Source organism: Aphelocoma coerulescens, unplaced genomic scaffold (genome assembly GCF_041296385.1).
Source record: "Aphelocoma coerulescens isolate FSJ_1873_10779 unplaced genomic scaffold, UR_Acoe_1.0 HiC_scaffold_320, whole genome shotgun sequence".
Taxonomy (NCBI): Eukaryota; Metazoa; Chordata; class Aves; order Passeriformes; family Corvidae; genus Aphelocoma; species Aphelocoma coerulescens.
Genome location: NW_027183664.1, coordinates 14,868 through 32,702, shown reverse-complemented (window position 1 = coordinate 32,702; position 17,835 = coordinate 14,868). Strand labels below are relative to the sequence as shown.

Here is a 17,835-nt window from a genome sequence, read left to right as displayed (position 1 = left end):
ATTTTGGGGCATTTCAGGGGATTTCGGGACATTTCGGGCTATTTCGGGGGATTTCAGGGGATTTGGGGCATTTCGAGGGATTTCAGGCGATTTTGGGCGATTTCCGGGAGATTTCAGGAGATTTCGGGCGGTTTCGGGCAACTTGAGGTGATTTGGGGTGATTTCGCGCGATTTCAGGAGATTTTGGGTGATTTTGGGCGATTTCGGGGCATTTTGGGACATTTCGGGGGATTTTGGGAGATTTCCGGACATTTCGGGACATTTCGGGGGATTTCAAGCGATTTCGGGGCATTTTGGGGCGATTTCGGGCAATTTTGGGCCATTTCGGGGCATTTTGGGGCATTTTGGACAATTTCGGGACATTTTGGGCCATTTCGGGGCATTTCGGGCCATTTCGGGCAATTTCGGGGCATTTCGGGCAATTTTGGGGCATTTCGGGTGATTTCGGGGCATTTCAGGGGCATTTCAGGGCATTTTGGGGCATTTCGGGGCAATTTCGGGCGATTTAGGGCCATTTCGGGGCATTTCGGGGCATTTCGGGCGATTTCGGGCAATTTCGGGCCATTTCGGGGCATTTTGGGTGATTTTGGGCAATTTCGGGGGATTTCGCGACATTTCAGGGCATTTCGGGGCATTTTCGGGCAATTTCGGGGAATTTCGGGGCATTTCTGGCCATTTCGGGTGATTTTGGACAATTTCGGGGCATTTCAGGGGATTTCGGGCCATTTCGGGGCATTTCGGGCCATTTCGGGCGATTTCAGGGCATTTTGGGCAATTTCAGGGTATTTTGGGCCATTTCGGGGCATGTTGGGCAATTTCGGGGGGAATTTCGGGCAATTTTGGGGGATTTCGGGCGATTTTGGGCAATTTCGGGGGATTTCGGGACATTTTGGGCAATTTCTGGGCATTTCGGGGCCTTTTGGGGCATTTCAGGGGCATTTCGGGCAATTTCGGGGGATTTCGGGACATTTCGGGTGATTTCGGGCCATTTCGGGGGATTTCGGGCGATTTCGGGGGATTTCGGGACATTTCGGGGCATTTCGGGGCATTTTGGGCAATTTCGGGGCATTTTCAGGCGATTTGGGGGGATTTCGGGCGATTTCGGGACATTTCGGGCGATTTCAGGCGATTTCGGGGCATTTCGGGCGATTTCGGGACATTTCAGGGCATTTCGGGCCATTTTGGGCAATTTCGGGCGATTTCGGGGCATTTCGGGTGATTTTGGGACATTTCAGGGGATTTCGACACTTACGGGCCATTTCGGGCCATTTCGGACTTTTCGGGGGATTTTGGGACATTTCGAGGGATTTCGGGAGATTTCGGGAGAGTTTGGGTGATTTCTGGCAACTTTGGGCAATTTAGGGCGACTCCTGGCGATTTAGGGGCAATTTGGGGGGATGTTGGGGCAATTTGAGAGATTTGGGGCAATTTTGGGATGATTTCGGGGGATTTCGGTTGATTTTGGCTGATTTTGGGGGGAATTTCAGTTGCTTTTCGGGTGATTTTGGCCAATTTTGGCTGATTTTGAGCTAATTTTGCTTGATTTTGGGGTGATTTTGGTTATTTGGAGGTGATGGTTGATTTTGGGCCGATTTTGGCCAATTTTGGCCGGTTTTGGCTGATTTTGGCCGATTTTGGGGTGATTTCGGTTGATTTTGGGCTGATTCTGGCCATTTTTGGCTGATTTGGGCCGATTTGGGCTGATTTGGGGGCATTTCAGTTGATTTTGGGCTGATTTGGGCCGATTTTGGGCTGACTTGGGCCAATTTCGGTTGATTTGGGGCCGATTTTGGGCCGATTTGGGCTGATTTCGGTTGATTTTGGCCGATTTTGGGCCAATTTTGGGCCGATTTTGGCCGATTTGGGCCGATTTGGGCCGATTTTGGGCTGATTCGGGGGCGTTTTGGGGCCGCAGGGGAGCAGCCCCTGCCCGACGTCTCCACCCGGGTGTTCGAGGGCTCCCACCCCAAACTCAGCTCCAGCGAGGCCACGGCGAGGTGAGCACCAGTACCGACCAGTATAAACCAGTACCGACCAGTATCAACCAGTACCGACCAGTATAAACCAGTACCGACCAGTATCAACCAGTACCAACCAGAATAAACCAGTGTAAACCAGTATCAACCAGTACAAACCAGTATAGACTGGGATAGACTTGTATGGACCAGTAGAGACCAGTTTGTCCCTCCCAATCCCTCCCAGTCCTCTCCCAGTCCCCTCCCAGTCCCCTCCCAGTTCCTTCCCAATCCCCTCCCAGTCCATCCCAGTCTCTCCCAATCCCCTCCCAGTTCCCCGAGTCCCTCCCAGTCCCCTCCCAGTTCCACCCAGTCCATCCCAGTCCCCTCCCAGTCCCCCTCCCAGTCCCTCCCAATCCCCTCCCAGTCCCTCCCAGTCCCCTCCCAGTCCCCTCCCAATCCCCTCCCAATCCCTCCCAGTCCCCTCCCAGTCCCTCCCAGTTCATCCCAGTCCCTCCCAATCCCCTCCCAGTCCCTCCCAGTCCATCCCAGTCCCTCCAATCCCCTCCCAGTCCCTCCCAGTCCCTCCCAGTCCCTCCCAATCCCCTCCCAGTCCCTCCCAGTCCCTCCCAATCTCCTCCCAGTCCCTCCCAGTCCCCCCCAATCCCCTCCCAGTCCCTCCCAGTGCCTCCCAGTAACCCCAGTGCCCCCCAGGCTGACCCCGGGCCCCTCGGACCAGGGTCGCTTCCTCGTCTGCTCGGCCTCGAACGCGGCCGGGGCGGCTCCGGCCGAGGCCAAACTGCGGCTGGACATCCAGGGTGAGTCCCGAAATGCCCCGAAACCGCCCCAAAATCACCCCAAATCACCCCAAAATCACCTGAAATCACCCCAAAATCACCCGAAATCCCCCGAAACCGCCCCAAAATCACCCCAAATCACCCCCAAAATCACCCAAAATTCCCCGAAATCACCCCGAAATTACCCAAAGTCACCAGAAATCCCCCAAAATCCCCCAAACTTCCCCAAAATCACCCCAAAATCACCCGAAATCACCCCAAAATCACCCGAAATCACCCCAAAATTACCCCCGATTCCCCCAAAATCACCCGAAATCACCTGAAATCACCCGAAATCACCCCAAAATTACCCCAAAATCCCCCAAAATCCCCCAAAATTATTCAAAATCACCTGAAGTCACCCCAAAATCACCCAAAATTACTCAAAATCCCCCAAAATCCCCCCAAATCCCCCAAAATCCCCCCAAATTCCCCCAAATCGCTCCAAAATCACCTGAAATCACCCAAAATCATGCAAAACCCCCTAAAATCCCCCCAAATCCACCAAAATCCCCCGAAATCACCTGAAATCACCCCAAATCACCCAAAAATTCCCCAAAATCCCCCCAAAACCCCCGAAATCAGCACAAAATCCCCCAAAACAAAGTTTAAAAAAATCCCCAAAATTCCCCGAAACTCCTCAACCTCCCCCAGTCCCCTCCCAGTTTGATCCCAGTCCCTCCCAGTCCCTCCCAATCCCCTCCCAGTCCCTCCCAGCTTGATCCCAGTCCCTCCCAGTCCACCCCAGTCCCTCCCAGTTTGATCCTAGTCCCTCCCAGTCCCTCCCAATCCCCTCCCAGTCCCTCCCAGTCCACCCCAGTCCCTCCCAGTCCCTCCCAGTTTGATCCTAGTCCCTCCCAGTCCACCCCAGTCCCTCCCACTGCCCCCTAGTTTGATCCCAGTCCCTCCCAGTCCCTCCCAGTGCTCCCAGTATCGAGGGGCTGCCGTCGCCGCCGTTGGTGCGGGCGGGGGAGGAGCTGCAGCTGCTCTGCATCAGCCGGGGGGGGCGCCCCCCGCCCAGTCTGCACTGGGACAAGGTACTGGGAGCACTGGGATCGAACTGGGAGGGACTGGGAGGGACTGGGAGCACTGGGATCCAACTGGGAGGGACTGGGAGGGACTGGGAGCACTGGGATGGAACTGGGAGGTCACTGGGAGGTCACTGGGAGCGCTGGGAGGTCACTGGGAGGTCACTGGGATGGAACTGGGAGCACTGGGAGGTCACTGGGATGGAACTGGGATCCCTGGGATGAAACTGGGATGGAACTGGGAGCACTGGGATGGAACTGGGATGGAACTGGGAGCACTGGGAGGTCACTGGGAGGTCACTGGGAGGTCACTGGGATGGAACTGGGATGGAACTGGGATGGAACTGGGAGCACTGGGAGGTCACTGGGAGGTCCCTGGGATGGAACTGGGAGCACTGGGAGGTCACTGGGAGGTCCCTGGGATGGAACTGGGAGCACTGGGAGTCACTGGGAGGTCACTGGGATGGAACTGGGAGCACTGGGAGGTCACTGGGAGGTCACTGGGAGGTCACTGGGAGCAATGGGAGGTCACTGGGAGGTCACTGGGAGCACTGGGAGGTCACTGGGAGCACTGGGAGCACTGGGAGGTCACTGGGATGGAACTGGGAGGTCACTGGGATGGAACTGGGAGGTCACTGGGATGGAACTGGGAGCACTGGGAGCACTGGGAGGTCACTGGGAGGTCACTGGGAGTCACTGGGAGCACTGGGAGGTCACTGGGATGGAACTGGGAGGTCACTGGGATGGAACTGGGATGGAACTGGGAGCACTGGGAGGTCACTGGGAGTCACTGGGATGGAACTGGGAGCACTGGGAGCACTGGGAGGTCACTGGGAGCACTGGGAGCACTGGGAGCACTGGGAGGTCACTGGGAGCACTCGGAGGTCACTGGGAGGTCACTGGGATGGAACTGGGAGCACTGGGAGGTCACTGGGAGGTCACTGGGAGGTCACTGGGATGGAACTGGGAGGTCACTGGGATGGAACTGGGAGCACTGGGAGTCACTGGGAGGTCACTGGGAGGTCACTGGGATGGAACTGGGAGCACTGGGAGGTCACTGGGAGGTCACTGGGAGGTCACTGGGATGGAACTGGGAGGTCACTGGGATGGAACTGGGAGGTCACTGGGATGGAACTGGGAGCACTGGGAGGTCACTGGGAGGTCACTGGGAGGTCACTGGGATGGAACTGGGATCCCTAGGATGGAACTGGGATGGAACTGGGAGGTCACTGGGAGCACTGGGAGCACTGGGAGGTCACTGGGATGGAACTGGGAGCACTGGGAGCACTGGGAGGTCACTGGGAGGTCACTGGGAGTCACTGGGATGGAACTGGGATCCCTAGGATGGAACTGGGATGGAACTGGGATGGAACTGGGAGCACTGGGATGGGACTGGGAGCACTGGGATGGAACTGGGGGCACTGGGCTGGAACTGGGAGCACTGGGAGCACTGGGAGGTCACTGGGAGTCACTGGGAGCACTGGGAGCACTGGGAGCACTGGGAGCACTGAGAGGTCACTGGGATGGAACTGGGAGCACTGGGAGCACTGGGAGTCACTGGGAGGTCACTGGGAGGTCACTGGGAGGTCACTGGGATGGAACTGGGAGCATTGGGAGTCCCTGGGCTCCCTGAGGGGGGGGCGTGGCTTCACCTCGGCCCCGCCCCCTTTTCCCCTGGCCCCGCCCCCTTTTCCCCTGGCCCCGCCCCCAGGACGGGCGCCCCCTGGCGGGGGCGTGGTCTCACGAGGCGGGGGGCGGGGCCCGGAGCCGCCTCGTGCTCAGCCCCGCCCCCGAGGACGATGGCGCCACCCTGCGGTGCCGCGCCGTGACGTCAGTTCCGGGGGGCGGGGCCAGCGTCAGCGTCAAACTGGGAGTGCTGTGTGAGTGACTGGGAGGGACTGGGAGGGGACTGGGATGGGACTGGGAGGGACTGGGAGGGACTGGGATAAACTGGGATGGACTGGGAGGGACTGGGATAAACTGGGATGAGACTGGGAGGGGACTGGGAGGGACTGGGAGGGGATTGGGATGGACTGGGATGGACTGGGAGGGGATTGGGATGGACTGGGAGGGACTGGGCTGGACTGGGGGGGGGTTGGGAGGGACTGGGAGGGAACTGGGAGGGGATTGGGAGGGACTGGGAGGGGATTGGGAGGGGACTGGGAGGGACTGGGAGGGGACTGGGAGGGACTGAGAGGGGATTGGGAGGGACTGGGATGGACTGGGAGGGGACTGGGAGGGACTGGGAGGTGATTGGGAGGGGACTGGGAGGGACTGGGAGGGGATTGGGAGGGACTGGGATGGACTGGGAGGGGACTGGGAGGGACTGGGATGGACTGGGAGGGACTGGGAGCGACTGGGAGGGGATTGGGACGGACTGGGCTGGACTGGGGGGGGATTGGGAGGGACTGGGAGGGACTGGGAGGGACTGGAAGGGGCTGGGAGGGACTGGGATGGGACTGGGAGGGGACTGGGAGGGGACTGGGAGGGGACTGGGAGGGGATTGGGAGGGACTGGGAGGGACTGGGATGGACTGGGAGGGGATTGGGAGGGATTGGGGGGGACTGGGAGGGGACTGGGTTATACTGGGAGGGACTGGGAGGAGACTGGGTTATACTGGGACGGACTGGGACTAGTGTGGGTTCTGCTGGTTCGGCTTATACTGGTCTATTCTAGTCATACCGGTCCGTACTGGTCAGTACTGGTTTATACTGGTCTGTGCTAGTCTATACTGGCCTGTATGGGTCCATAGTGGTCCATACTGGTCCGTACTGGTCCGTACCGATCTGTACTGGTCCGTACTGGTCCGCACTGGTCCATACCAGTCTGTACTGGTCCATATCGGTCCGTACCGGTCTCTACTGGTCCGTACTGCTCTGTACTGGTCCGTACTGGTCCATACTGGTCTGTACTGGACCATACCGGTCCGTACCGGTCTGTACCAGTCTGTACTGGTCCATACTGATCCGTACTGGTTATTACCAGTCCATACTGGTCCGTACTGGTCTGTACCAGTCTGTACCAGTCTGTACCGGTCCGTACTGGTCTGTACTGGTCCATACCAGTCTGTACTGGTCCATACCAGTCCGTACCGGTCTGTACTGGTCCGTACTGGTCCGTCCTGGTCCGTACCGGTCTGTACTGGTCAGTATTGGTCCATACTGGTCTGTACTGGTCCGTACCGGTCCATACCGGTCCGTACTGGTCTGTACTGGTCCATACTGGTCCATACCGGTCTATCCCGGTCTGTACTGGTCCGTACTGGTCCGTACCGGTCTGTACCGGTCCGTACTGGTCCATACCGGTCCATACCGGTCCGTACTGGTCCGTACTGGTCCGTACTGGTCAATACCGGTCCGTACTGGTCCATACCGGTCCGTACTGGTCCGTACTGGTCCGTACTGGTCCGTGCCCCCAGACGGGCCGCCGGAGGTGTCGCTGCTGGGCTCGGCCGCGGTGGCCGAGGACGGGGAGGCGTCGCTGAGCTGCACCAGTGCTCCCAGTAACCCCCCAGTGCGGCTGCGCTGGTGGCTGGGGGGGCGCGAGCTGCAGCCCTCGCACCAGGGGGAGGGGCCTGTGAGTGGGGGAGGGGCCTGGGAGTGGGGGAGGGGCTTGGGAGAGTGGGGGAGGGGCCTGGGAGAGTGGGGGAGGGGCTTGGGAGAGAGGGGGAGGGGCTTGGGAGAGTGGGGGAGGGGCTTGGGAGAGTGGGGGAGGGGCCTGGGAGAGAGGGGGAGGGGCTTGGGAGAGAGGGGGAGGGGCCTGGGAGAGAGTGGGGGAGGGGCTTGGGAGAGAGGGGGAGGGGCCTGGGAGTGGGGGAGGGGTTTGGGAGAGAGGGGGAGGGGCCTGTGAGTGGGGGAGGGGCCTGGGAGAGAGGGGGAGGGGCCTGGGAGAGAGGGGGAGGGGCTTGGAGAGAGGGGGAGGGGCCTGGGAGAGAGTGGGGGAGGGGCTTGGGAGAGAGGGGGAGGGGCCTGGGAGTGGGGGAGGGGTTTGGGAGAGAGGGGGAGGGGCCTGTGAGTGGGGGAGGGGCCTGTGAGTGGGGGAGGGGCTTGGGAGTGGGGGAGGGGCCTGGGAGAGAGGAGGCGGGGCCTGGGAGTGGGGGAGGGGCTTGGGAGAGAGGGGGAGGGGCCTGGGAGTGGGGGAGGGGTTTGGGAGAGAGGGGGAGGGGCCTGTGAGTGGGGGAGGGGCCTGGGAGAGAGGGGGAGGGGCCTGGGAGAGAGGGGGGAGGGGCCTGTGAGTGGGAGAGGGGCCTGGGAGTGGGGGAGGGGCCTGGGAGAGTGGGGGAGGGGCTAGGGAGTGGGGGAGGGGCTTGGGAGTGGGGGAGGGGCCTGGGAGAGAGGGGGAGGGGCTTGGGAGAGAGTGGGGGAGGGGCCTGGGAGAGTGGGGGAGGGGCTAGGGAGTGGGGGAGGGGCTTGGGAGTGGGGGAGGGGCCTGGGAGTGGGGGAGGGGCCTGGGAGTGGGGGAGGGGCTTGGGAGTGGGGGAGGGGCCTGGGAGAGAGGGGGAGGGGCTTGGGAGAGGGGGAGGGGCTTGGGAGTGGGGGAGGGGCTTGGGAGTGGGGGAGGGGCCTGGAGAGAGGGGGAGGGGCCTGGAGAGTGGGGGAGGGGCCTGGGAGTGGGGGAGGGGCTTGGGAGAGAGGGGGAGGGGCCTGGGGGGGGAGGGGCTTGGGATAGAGGGGGAGGGGCCTGGGAGAGAGTGGGGGAGGGGCTTGGGAGAGAGGGGGAGGGGCCTGTGAGTGGGGGAGGGGTTTGGGAGAGAGGGGGAGGGGCCTGTGAGTGGGGGAGGGGCCTGGGAGAGAGGGGGAGGGGCCTGGGAGAGAGGGGGGAGGGGCCTGTGAGTGGGAGAGGGGCCTGGGAGTGGGGGAGGGGCCTGGGAGAGTGGGGGAGGGGCTAGGGAGTGGGGGAGGGGCTTGGGAGTGGGGGAGGGGCCTGGGAGAGAGGGGGAGGGGCTTGGGAGAGAGTGGGGGAGGGGCCTGGGAGAGTGGGGGAGGGGCTAGGGAGTGGGGGAGGGGCTTGGGAGTGGGGGAGGGGCCTGGGAGTGGGGGAGGGGCCTGGGAGTGGGGGAGGGGCTTGGGAGTGGGGGAGGGGCCTGGGAGAGAGGGGGAGGGGCTTGGGAGAGGGGGAGGGGCTTGGGAGTGGGGGAGGGGCTTGGGAGTGGGGGAGGGGCCTGGAGAGAGGGGGAGGGGCCTGGAGAGTGGGGGAGGGGCCTGGGAGTGGGGGAGGGGCTTGGGAGAGAGGGGGAGGGGCCTGGGGGGGGAGGGGCTTGGGATAGAGGGGGAGGGGCCTGGGAGAGAGTGGGGGAGGGGCTTGGGAGAGAGGGGGAGGGGCCTGTGAGTGGGGGAGGGGCCTGGGAGAGAGGGGGAGGGGCCTGGGAGTGGGGGAGGGGCCTGTGAGTGGGGGAGGGGCCTGGGAGAGGGGGCGGGGCTTGGGAGTGGGGGAGGGGCCTGTGAGTGGGGGAGGGGCTTGGGAGAGTGGGGGAGGGGCCTGGGAGAGAGGGGGAGGGGCTTGGGAGAGAGGGGGAGGGGCCTGGGAGTGGGGGAGGGGCTTGGGAGAGGGGGAGGGGCCTGTGAGTGGGGGAGGGGCCTGGGAGTGGGGGAGGGGCCTGTGAGTGGGGGAGGGGCCTGGGAGAGGGGGCGGGGCTTGGGAGTGGGGGAGGAGCCTGGGAGTGGGGGAGGGGCCTGGGAGAGTGGGCGGGGCCTGGGGAAGGGGCGGAGCCTGGGAGGGGGGGGCAGGGCCTGTGACCCCTAGATGACCCTTGTCTGACCCCTTGGTGTCCCCATGGGTGCTCCCCCTGTCTGACCCCTGGGTGACTCCCCAGTGACCCCCAACTGACCCCTCAGTGACCCCTGGCTGACCCCTGCGTGACCCCTGGGTGACCCCTGGCTGACCCCTGCGTGACCCCTGGGTGCCCCCACACTGACCCCTGGGTGACCCCTGCGTGACCCCTGGGTGATCTCTGGGTGCCCCCCATGCTCACCCCTGTCTGACCCCTCAGTGACCCCTCGGTGCCCCCTGGGTGACCCCACACTGACCCCTGGGTGACCCCTGCGTGACCCCTTGCTGACCCCTGGGTGATCTCTGGGTGCCCCCCACACTGACCCCTGGGTGACCCCTCGCTGACCCCTGGGTGACCCCTGGGTGCCCCCTCCCCCAGGGGGGCGGGGCCGTGTCCAACCTGACGCTGCGGGGGAGGGTCCAGGACCACGGCGCCCCCCTGGTGTGCGAGGCCGAGACCCCCGGGCTGGGGACCAGGAGTGCGGCCGTGACCATCAGTGTCAGCCGTGAGGGACTGGGAGAGACTGGGAGGGACTGGGAGGGGATTGGGAGGGAACTGGGAGGGACTGGGAGGGGATTGGAAGGGACTGGGAGGGGATTGGGAGGGGAATGGGGGGGACTGGGAGGCACTGGGGGGCACTGGGGGGGACTGGGAGGGACTGGGAGGGGATTGGGAGGGACTGGGAGGGGATTGGGAGGGGATTGGGAGGGAACTGGGAAGGGATTGGGGGGGACTGGGAGGGGACTGGGGGGGACTGGGGGTCACTGGGAGGGGACTGGGGGGGACTGGGGGTCACTGGGAGGGGATTGGGAGGGACTGGGAGGGGACTGGGGAGACTGGGAGGGGACTGGGAGGGGACTGGGGGGACGGGGAGGGGATTCGGGGGGACTGGGAGGGACGGGGAGGGACTGGGAGGGAACTGGGAGGGACTGGGAGGGGATTGGGAGGGAACTGGGAGGGACGGGGAGGGACTGGGAGGGGACTGGGAGGGACTGGGAGGGGATTGGGGGGGACTGGGGGTGACTGGGAGGGACTGGGAGGGAGTGGGAGGGGACTGGGGGTCACTGGGAGGGAACTGGGAGGGCATGGAGAGTCACTGGGAGCATACTGGGTGTTACTGGCATGAACTGGGAGGGCACTGGCTGTTACGGGGAGTCACTGGGAGGGCACTGGGAGTTACTGGGACGAACTGGGAGTTACTGGGAGGGCACTGGGAGTTACTGGGACGAACTGGGAGTTACTGGGAGGGCACTGGGATGAACTGGGAGTTACTGGGAGGGCACTGGCTGTTACTGGGACGAACTGGGAGTTACTGGGAGGGTCTGGGGCTGTGTCTTTTTAAGAGGGAGCCTGTCCCTTTAAGAAGGGGCCTGTCCCTTTAAGAAGGGGCCTGTCCCTTTAAGAGGGGGCCTGTCCCTTTAAGAGGGAGCCTGTCCCTTTAAGAGGGGGCCTGTCCCTTTAAGAGGGGGCCTGTCCCTTTAAGAAGGGGCGTGTCCCTTTCTGGCCCCGCCCCCCAGACCCTCCCCAGGCGCTCTGGGTCGAGGCCCCTCCCCCCAACGCCACCTTCCGGGTGGGGGAGGGGCTGCGGCTGCTCTGCCACGCCCGGGGGGGGCACCCGCCCCCCAAACTCACCTGGAGCAAGGTGAGAGAGCCCCGAAACGGCCCCGAAACGGCCCCAAAATATCCCTGAAATGACCCAAAAATGTCCCCAAAATATCCCAAAAATATCCCCAAAATATCCCTGAAATGGCCCCAAAATATCCCTGAAATGACCCCAAAATGTCCCCAAAATATCCCTGAAATGGCCCCAAAATATCCCTGAAATGACCCCAAAATGTCCCCAAAATATCCCTGAAATGGCCCCAAAATATCCCAAAAATATCCCCGAAACGGCCCCGAAATGTCCCCAAAATATCCCTGAAATGACCCCAAAATATCCCTGAAATGGCCCCAAAATATCCCCAAAATGTCCCCAAAATATCCCTGAAACGGCCCCAAAATATCCCTGAAATGGCCCCAAAATATCCCAAAAATATCCCTGAAATGGCCCCGAAATGTCCCCAAAATATCCCTGAAATGACCCAAAAATGTCCCCAAAAATATCCCTGAAACGACCCCGAAATGTCCCCAAAATATCCCTGAAACGGCCCCAAAATATCCCTGAAATGGCCCAAAAATGTCCCCAAAATATCCCCAAAATATCCCTGAAACGGCCCCAAAATGTCCCCAAAATATCCCTGAAATGACCCCAAAATGTCCCCAAAATATCCCTGAAATGGCCCAAAAATGTCCCCAAAATATCCCTGAAATGACCCAAAAATATCCCCAAAATATCCCTGAAACGGCCCCAAAATGTCCCCAAAATATCCCTGAAATGGCCCCAAAATGGCCCCAAAATATCCCTGAAACGGCCCCAAAATATCCCCAAAATATCCCTGAAACGGCCCCAAAATATCCCCAAAATATCCCTGAAACGGCCCCAAAATATCCCCAAAATATCCCTGAAATGGCCCCAAAATGTCCCCAAAATATCCCTGAAATGGCCCCAAAATGACCCAAAAATATCCCTGAAATGACCCAAAAATGTCCCCAAAATATCCCTGAAACGGCCCCAAAAATGTCCCTGAAATGGCCCCAAAATATCCCTGAAATGGCCCCAAAATGACCCAAAAATATCCCTGAAACGGCCCCAAAAATGTCCCCAAAATATCCCTGAAACGGCCCCAAAATGTCCCCAAAATATCCCTGAAACGACCCAAAAATATCCCCAAAAATATCCCCGAAACGGCCCCAAAATGTCCCCAAAATATCCCTGAAATGACCCAAAAATGTCCCCAAAATATCCCCGAAACGGCCCCAAAATATCCCCAAAATATCCCTGAAACGGCCCCAAAATGTCCCCAAAAATATCCCTGAAACGGCCCCAAAATGTCCCCAAAATATCCCGGAAACGACCCAAAAATATCCCCAAAATATCCCCGAAACGGCCCCAAAATGTCCCCAAAAATATCCCTGAAACGGCCCCAAAATGTCCCCAAAATATCCCTGAAACGACCCAAAAATATCCCCAAAAATATCCCCGAAACGGCCCCAAAATGTCCCCAAAATATCCCTGAAATGGCCCCAAAATGGCCCCAAAATATCCCTGAAACGGCCCCAAAATGTCCCCAAAATATCCCTGAAACGGCCCCAAAATGTCCCCAAAAATATCCCTGAAACGGCCCCAAAATGGCCCCAATATATCCCCGAAACGGCCCCAAAATATCCCCAAAATATCCCTGAAATGGCCCAAAAATGTCCCCAAAATGTCCCCAAAATATCCCTGAAATGACCCAAAAATGTCCCTGAAATGGCCCAAAAATATCCCCAAAATATCCCCAAAATATCCCCAAAATATCCCTGAAATGGCCCCAAAATGTCCCCAAAAATATCCCTGAAATGGCCCCAAAATGTCCCCAAAATATCCCTGAAACGGCCCCAAAAACATCCCAAAAATATCCCTGAAACGGCCCCAAAATATCCCCAAAATATCCCTGAAACGGCCCCGAAATGTCCCCAAAATATCCCTGAAACGGCCCCAAAAATGTCCCTGAAACGGCCCCAAAATATCCCTGAAATGGCCCCAAAATGTCCCCAAAATATCCCTGAAATGGCCCCAAAATGTCCCCAAAATATCCCTGAAATGGCCCCAAAATGTCCCCAAAATATCCCTGAAATGGCCCCAAAATGTCCCCAAAATATCCCTGAAACGGCCCCGAAATATCCCTGGAATGGCCCAAAAATATCCCTGAAACACCTGGAAAATATTCCCAAAAGTATCCCTGAAATGACCCCAAAATATCCCCAAAATATCCCTGAAACGGCCCCAAAATGTCCCCAAAATATCCCTGAAATGACCCAAAAATGTCCCCAAAATATCCCCAAAATATCCCTGAAACGGCCCCAAAATGTCCCCAAAATATCCCTGAAATGGCCCAAAAATATCCCCAAAATATCCCCAAAAATGTCCCTGAAACGGCCCCAAAATATCCCCAAAATATCCCTGAAATGGCCCCAAAATGTCCCCAAAATATCCCTGAAATGACCCAAAAATGTCCCCAAAATATCCCCAAAAATATCCCTGAAACGGCCCCAAAAATGTCCCCAAAATATCCCTGAAATGACCCAAAAATGTCCCCAAAAATGTTCCCAAAATATCCCTGAAATGGCCCAAAAATGTCCCCAAAATATCCCTGAAACGGCCCCAAAATATCCCCAAAATATCCCCAAAATATCCCCAAAATATCCCTGGAACGGCCCAAAAATATCCCTGAAATGGCCCCAAAATATCCCCAAAAATATCCCTGAAATGGCCCCAAAATATCCCAAAAAATCCCAAAAATTTTCCCAAAAAATCCCCAAAAAATCCCCCCAAAAAATCTTAAAAAGTCTCCAAAACATCCCCCAATAATTCCCAAAAAATCCCCCCAAAAAAAACCCAAAAATCCTCAAAAAATAAAAAAAAAACCTTCAAAAACCCCCAAAAAATCCTCCAAAAAATCCCTAAAAAATCCCCAAAATTCCCCAAAAAACTCTAAAAAAAACCCCCCAAAAATAAAAAAATCAAAAAAAAATCCCTAAGAAATCCCAAAAAAATTCCCCCAAAAAATCCCCAAAAATCCAAAAAAAACCCTTCAAAAACCCCAAAAAAATCCCCAAAAAATCCCAAAAATTTTCCCCAAAAATCCCAAAAATAGTCCCAAAAACTCCCAAAAAATCCCCCCAAAATTCCTAAAAAGTCTCCAAAACATCCCCCAATAATTCCCAAAAAATCCCCCCAAAAAAAACCCAAAAATCCTCAAAAAATCAAAAAAAAACCTTCAAAAACCCCCAAAAAATCCTCCAAAAAATCCCTAAAAAATCCCCAAAATTCCCCAAAAAACTCTAAAAAAAACCCCCCAAAAATAAAAAAATCAAAAAAAAATCCCTAAGAAATCCCAAAAAAATTCCCCCAAAAAATCCCCAAAAATCCAAAAAAAACCCTTCAAAAACCCCAAAAAAATCCCCAAAAAATCCCAAAAATTTTCCCCAAAAATCCCAAAAATAGTCCCAAAAACTCCCAAAAAATCCCCCCAAAATTCCTAAAAAGTCTCCAAAACATCCCCCAATAATTCCCAAAAAATCCCCAAAAAAACCCCAAAAATCCTCAAAAAATCAAAAAAAAAACCTTCAAAAACCCCCAAAAAATCCTCCAAAAAATCCCTAAAAAATCCCCAAAATTCCCAAAAAAATCTCTAAAAAAAACCCCCAAAAATAAAAAAAATCAAAAAAATCCCTAAGAAATCCCAAAAAAAAACCCCAAAATAAAAAAAACCTTCAAAAACCCCAAAAAAATCCCAAAAATTTTCCCCAAAAATCCCAAAAATAATCCCAAAAACTCCCAAAAAATCCCCCAAAAATTCCTAAAAAGTCTCCAAAACATCCCCCAATAATTCCCAAAAAATCCCCAAAATATTCCCCAAAAAATCTCCCCAAATTTCCCAAAATTTCCCTGAAAAAATCCTAAAAAAATCCCCAAAACATCCCCCAAAAAATCCCCAAAAAATCCCCAAAAAATTCCAAAAAATCCCTAAAAAGTCCCCAAAAAATCCCCAAAATATCCCCCCAAAAAATCTCCCCCAACTTCCCAAAAAATCCCCCCCAAAAATTCCCAAAATTCCCCCCCAAAAATTCCCAAACTATTCCCAGTCCCTCCCAGTCCCTCCCAGTTCAAGCCCCGCCCCCTCCCCAGGCCGGGCGCCCCCTGGCGGACGCTCCCCCCCAGACCCGTTCTGGTCACGTGACCTCGCGCGCCTTGCACGTGACCACCACGCCCAGCGACAACGGCGCCCCCTACCGGTGCGAGGCGGGGCCCGTCCGCCAGGGGGCGCCACCCACCCGCAGCGCCCCCGTGCGGCTCCGAGTCACGTGTGAGGGGGCGGGGCTTAGAAAGGGGGCGGGGCCCGGGGACTGGGAGGGACTGGGAGGGACTGGGGGGGACTGGGGGGGGATTGAGAGGGACTGGGAGGGACTGGGAGGGGATTGAGAGGGACTGGGAGGGACTGGGAGGGACTGGGAGGGGATTGAGAGGGACTGGGAGGGACTGGGGGGGACTGGGAGGGACTGGGAGAAACTGGGAGGGACTGGGAGGGGATTGAGAGGGACTGGGAGGGACTGGGAGGGGATTGAGAGGGACTGGGAGGGACTGGGGGGGACTGGGAGGGACTGGGAGGGACTGGGAGGGACTGGGGGGGACTGGGAGGGACTGGGAGGGACTGGGAGGGGATTGAGAGGGACTGGGATGGACTGGGAGGGACTGGGAGAGACTGGGAGGGGACTGGGGGGACTGGGAGGGACTGGGATATACTGGGAGGGAACTGGGAATGGAGTAGGAGGGGACTGGGGGGACTGGGAGGAGATTGAGGGGGCACTGGGATGCACTGGAAGGGACTGGGAGGGGATTGGGGGCGTGGCCACAGGTGGGCGGGGCTTCTTTGTGGCCCTCCCAGTCCCCCCCAGTCCCCTCCCAGTCCCCTCCCAGTCCCTCCCAGTCCCTCCCCGTCCCTCCCAGTCCCCTCCCAGTCCCTCCCAGTCCCTCCCAGTCCCCCCCAGTCCCCTCCCAGTCCCTCCCAGTAACTCCCAGTCCCCCCAGTCCCGGCCCAGGCCGTCTCCATCTCGGTGGCCCCGCGGGAGCCCCGCCCTGGCCACGCCCTGACCCTCACGTGCCGCGCCGGCCCCGCCCACCCGGCCCCGCAGCTGCGCTGGCTCCGCCCCGGCCGCGCCCCGTGAGCGCCCCAGTCACACCAGTGACATCCCAGTAACATCCCAGTAACACCAGTAACCGCTCCCAGTCACACCAGTGACACCAGTAACCGCTCCCAGTCACACCAGTGACACCTCCCAGTGACACCAGGGACACCTCCCAGTAACACCAGTGACACCTCCCAGTAACACCAGTGACACCTCCCAGTGACACCAGTGACACCAGTAACCGCTCCCAGTAACACCAGTAACCGCTCCCAGTAACACCAGGGACACCAGTAACCGCTCCCAGTAACACCAGTAACACCTCCCAGTGACACCAGTAACCGCTCCCAGTCACACCAGTGACACCTCCCAGTAACATCCCAGTAACACCAGTAACCGCTCCCAGTCACACCAGTGACACCAGTAACCGCTCCCAGTCACACCAGTGACACCAGTGACACCAGTAACACCTCCCAGTGACACCAGTAACACCAGTGACACCAGTAACCGCTCCCAGTCACACCAGTGACACCAGTAACACCTCCCAGTGACACCAGTGACACCAGTAACCGCTCCCAGTGACACCAGTGACACCAGTGACCGCTCCCAGTAACACCAGTAACCGCTCCCAGTAACACCAGGGACACCTCCCAGTAACTGCTCCCAGTGACACCAGTAACCGCTCCCAGTAACACCAGTGACACCTCCCAGTGACACCAGTAACCGCTCCCAGTAACACCAGTAACCGCTCCCAGTGACACCAGTAACCGCTCCCAGTGACACCAGGGACACCAGTAACACCTCCCAGTGACACCAGTGACACCTCCCAGTAACACCAGTAACACCAGTAACCGCTCCCAGTGACACCAGTAACCGCTCCCAGTGACACCAGGGACACCAGTAACACCTCCCAGTGACACCAGTGACACCTCCCAGTAACACCAGTGACACCAGTAACCGCTCCCAGTGACACCAGTGACACCAGTGACACCTCCCAGTAACACCAGTAACCGCTCCCAGTGACACCAGTAACCGCTCCCAGTGACACCAGTGACCGCTCCCAGTGACACCAGTAACCGCTCCCAGTCACACCAGTAACACCTCCCAGTGACACCAGTAACACCAGTAACCGCTCCCAGTAACACCAGTGACACCAGTAACACCTCCCAGTGACACCAGTGACACCAGTAACCGCTCCCAGTGACACCAGTGACACCAGTAACACCTCCCAGTGACACCAGTAACCGCTCCCAGTGACACCAGTGACACCTCCCAGTAACACCAGTGACACCAGTAACACCTCCCAGTGACACCAGTGACACCAGTGACCGCTCCCAGTAACACCAGTAACCGCTCCCAGTAACACCAGGGACACCTCCCAGTAACCGCTCCCAGTGACACCAGTAACCGCTCCCAGTAACACCAGTAACCGCTCCCAGTAACACCAGTGACACCTCCCAGTGACACCAGTAACCGCTCCC

At 58.1% G+C, this 17,835-nt stretch overlaps 1 protein-coding gene across 1 annotated transcript in view; it reads left to right on the top strand.

The window, feature by feature from the left end:
- The window catches only part of NPHS1 (NPHS1 adhesion molecule, nephrin), a gene marked incomplete at its 3' end in the record, with an annotated part of 39,044 nt that overhangs the window by 6,753 nt on the left and 14,456 nt on the right, over window positions 1–17,835 (top strand). The window contains exons 6-14 of the mRNA XM_068999300.1: window positions 1,916–1,997; window positions 2,670–2,773; window positions 3,704–3,828; window positions 5,531–5,699; window positions 7,238–7,395; window positions 9,968–10,094; window positions 11,107–11,231; window positions 15,360–15,537; window positions 16,260–16,392. Of these exons, the coding sequence (XP_068855401.1) occupies window positions 1,916–1,997; window positions 2,670–2,773; window positions 3,704–3,828; window positions 5,531–5,699; window positions 7,238–7,395; window positions 9,968–10,094; window positions 11,107–11,231; window positions 15,360–15,537; window positions 16,260–16,392 (1,201 nt within the window). The remainder of the gene's footprint in view (window positions 1–1,915; window positions 1,998–2,669; window positions 2,774–3,703; window positions 3,829–5,530; window positions 5,700–7,237; window positions 7,396–9,967; window positions 10,095–11,106; window positions 11,232–15,359; window positions 15,538–16,259; window positions 16,393–17,835) is intronic.